Source organism: Aedes aegypti, chromosome 1 (assembly GCF_002204515.2).
Source record: "Aedes aegypti strain LVP_AGWG chromosome 1, AaegL5.0 Primary Assembly, whole genome shotgun sequence".
NCBI lineage: Eukaryota > Metazoa > Arthropoda > Insecta > Diptera > Culicidae > Aedes > Aedes aegypti.
Window position 1 is genome coordinate 49018928 of NC_035107.1, and position 2853 is coordinate 49021780.

A 2853-nucleotide genomic window follows, 5' to 3' on the forward strand; every position below is an offset into this window, starting at 1 on the left:
AACAACATGTTACATTTCCTTTGCCGTAGCAGGTCAGATTTTTTACAGGTGAGTTGATTTCACCTGCTTATAAGAAATGAAAGTTTTTCAATATTACAATCAAACCTTCATGCTGAACACTGTCAAATTATTGTTCTATGTTTAGAAAAAATAAACATTTCGTTTTATACTAAAAAAATCCACACTTTTTTAGATTTTGTATCGTGTTACAAAAACTCCATGCATTGTTTCATTTCGTAACGACATAAAAAAAACTCATATCGCATACCCTTGAACTGCACACCACATGTCTTCCCGCTGAATGGAAGCTTATCTCGCCTCTCACCGATTGAGGGAATAGAGGGAAACGTGAATGCCTTCAGTACAAGAAATGATAGAGCACAGCTGAGGCATTTGTTGGCCAGTGATGCTCGTTTCGTGTGATTATTGACATTTTTCTGGCAAAAGATGGAAGGCTGGCAGCGTGTTTCGCTTATTTTGTGCATTTTCGGCTTCCTAAAGGAGTTCCGACCGAGTGAACCGTTCGTGTTTCAGTTTCTGACCGGTCCCTGGCACAACGTTACAGTAGAACAGGTAGTGCAAGATGTGTTCCCCATTGGGACGTATTCGTATGTGGCTCAGCTGGTGGTGGTGTTTTTGATTACGGACTACTTTCGCTACAAACCGTTGATCATTGTGGCCGGGTTGGCCGGAACCGTGGTGTGGTCCTTGTTCGTGTGGACCAGTTCGCTGGCGGCGCTGCAAGTTCTGGAGGTGTTCTACGGGACTTATATGGCTGCGGAGATTGCGTATTGGACTTATATCTACGCGAAAGTGGACAGGAAGCACTACCAGAAGGTCACCTCGCATATCCGGTCGGCTACTCAGGCGGGAAGGTTTCTGGCGGCAACAACTTCACAGACGGTTATCTACTTCGGTATCACGGACTATCTGGGACTGAATTACATTTCATTAGGAGGTAAAACTTTATGATTTAACATGCAACAGATTATGAATCACTAAAATTGACTGTATTTTAGCTCAACTCGCCACTACGGTATGGGCCTTTCTACTGCCTTCAGTCCCGGCAAGTATGTACTTCCATCATCGGGAACCTCCACCGGACGAGGAAATCGAACTCAAATCAGGAAATTCCGCACCCACTGTTCCCGAAACAACCTGCAGTCGAGCAACAAAACTCCTATGGAGCCACTTCAAGTCCGCCTACACTTGCTTCACCGTTATACGATACAGCTTATGGTACTCTCTAGCCGTGTGCTTCTACTACCAAATCACGTCCTACGTACAAGCTCTATGGTCCGAAATAGGCGGACCGGACACCGTACTCTGGAACGGAGCAGTGGAAGCCATACTGACCCTTATGGGATCCATAGTTGCTTTCCTAGCCGGCTTCGTGCCGCAAAGATTCCTCAAACTGCACACCACCATCCTAGCCCTCTCGATGATCGCCATCTTGGAAGGCTTCGGGTTGCTCATGGCAACGAAAACCTCAAATCTGACCGTGTCCTACGTCGGTTATACCCTATTCGGCATCCTGCATGCCTTCACCATCACGCTCGTCAGCTCGGAGATCGCCAAACACATCTCCGATGACAGTTTCGCGCTCATTTTCGGCATCAACACCATGGTGGGATTGGTGTCGCAAACCATACTCACCATAGCCGTGGTGGATAGCGACGGGTGGTTCGCTTTGGACATCCGCGGTCAGTTCACCGTGTACAGCTACAGCTTCGTCGCCATCGGAGTGCTGTTCATCGTGTTTCTCGCGATCGAACTCTGTCGCGGGCCAACGAAGGTGAAATCCAATTCGTCCATTAATAGGGAATAAGATCTAAATAAATTTCTCCTTAAAGTTGCTCAAATACAAATACGGGTTAAGCAGCAAACAACGAATATGATATGCGTTTTTTTTTTATTCTAATCCTACATACTAAAAAAATCACATTTTTAAAGCCGATACTATCGCACAACATGCAAGAAAAATACACAAAACGCTATTATCTGAAAATGTCGATATACCAAAGACAAATTAAAGACCTCCATGTCCCTTGCAGTTGCCCAAAATTTTATGGCTCATAAGGTAATCTAGGATGCCGTGAAAAGTGTACTGCGATCTGTCAAACTTGGGTACCTTTTGCACTACCAAGGGGTCATGCACAAATTACGTCACGCTCCAAGGGGGGGAGAGGGTCGAGCCAAGCGTGACATGCCTTACAAAATTTTCGAAGGAATCATAAAAAAAGTTTGACAAAGGAGGGGGGAGGGGGTCGAAAAAGTTGAAATTTAGCGTGACATAATTTGTGTACCATCCCCAAGGGACCAAATGCAGTACTAGAATTGGTACCCAATCTGAGCCCGAGTGGGACGGACCTGGATATACCGTAGCAAAGATAATAAAAGTCATAAAATTTTACAAAATTGGCAAATTTAAAACATTGGCATCCTGAAAGAATGAAAAATCAAAGCATTCTACAAGATAGTCAAAATTGAGTCACTTTTCTTAATCGAAGCTAAATTTGGACCTAGCTTTGAATTAAAATTATAATTTTCTTCTGAATTTGACTTTCAATCTTGATCTACATCTGTAGATACATATCTTACTCTGAAACTGGTTCCGAGTATGCAAAAGGATCAAACAAAATCCCTTTTTTAATCGCTCAAATAAAAATACGGGCCCAGCAACAAAAGATAAACGACAAACGGGAACAATACGTTTTATTCGATTGCTTTATCCCAAAATTCAAAAAGCTTTCCATCCAAGCAACAGGCGGATCTCCGTGGCATAAAGTTGATTTCCCGCATGAACATTGTTGTCCCTGTGGGAATTTTCCCGACGAAATTTCACACCGCCTC

At 43.8% G+C, this 2853-nt stretch overlaps 1 protein-coding gene across 1 annotated transcript; it reads left to right on the forward strand.

Annotated features, from left to right (window-relative positions):
• The first annotated feature begins 210 nt into the window (after nt 1-210).
• Nucleotides 211-1893, forward strand: LOC110676901 (thiamine transporter 1-like). The gene is made up of 2 exons (XM_021846563.1): nt 211-958; nt 1020-1893. The coding sequence occupies exons 1-2, from the start codon at nt 448-450 to the stop codon at nt 1826-1828; spliced, it is 1320 nt and encodes a 439-aa protein (XP_021702255.1). The 5' UTR covers nt 211-447; the 3' UTR covers nt 1829-1893.
• Nucleotides 1894-2853: the final 960 nt, after the last annotated feature.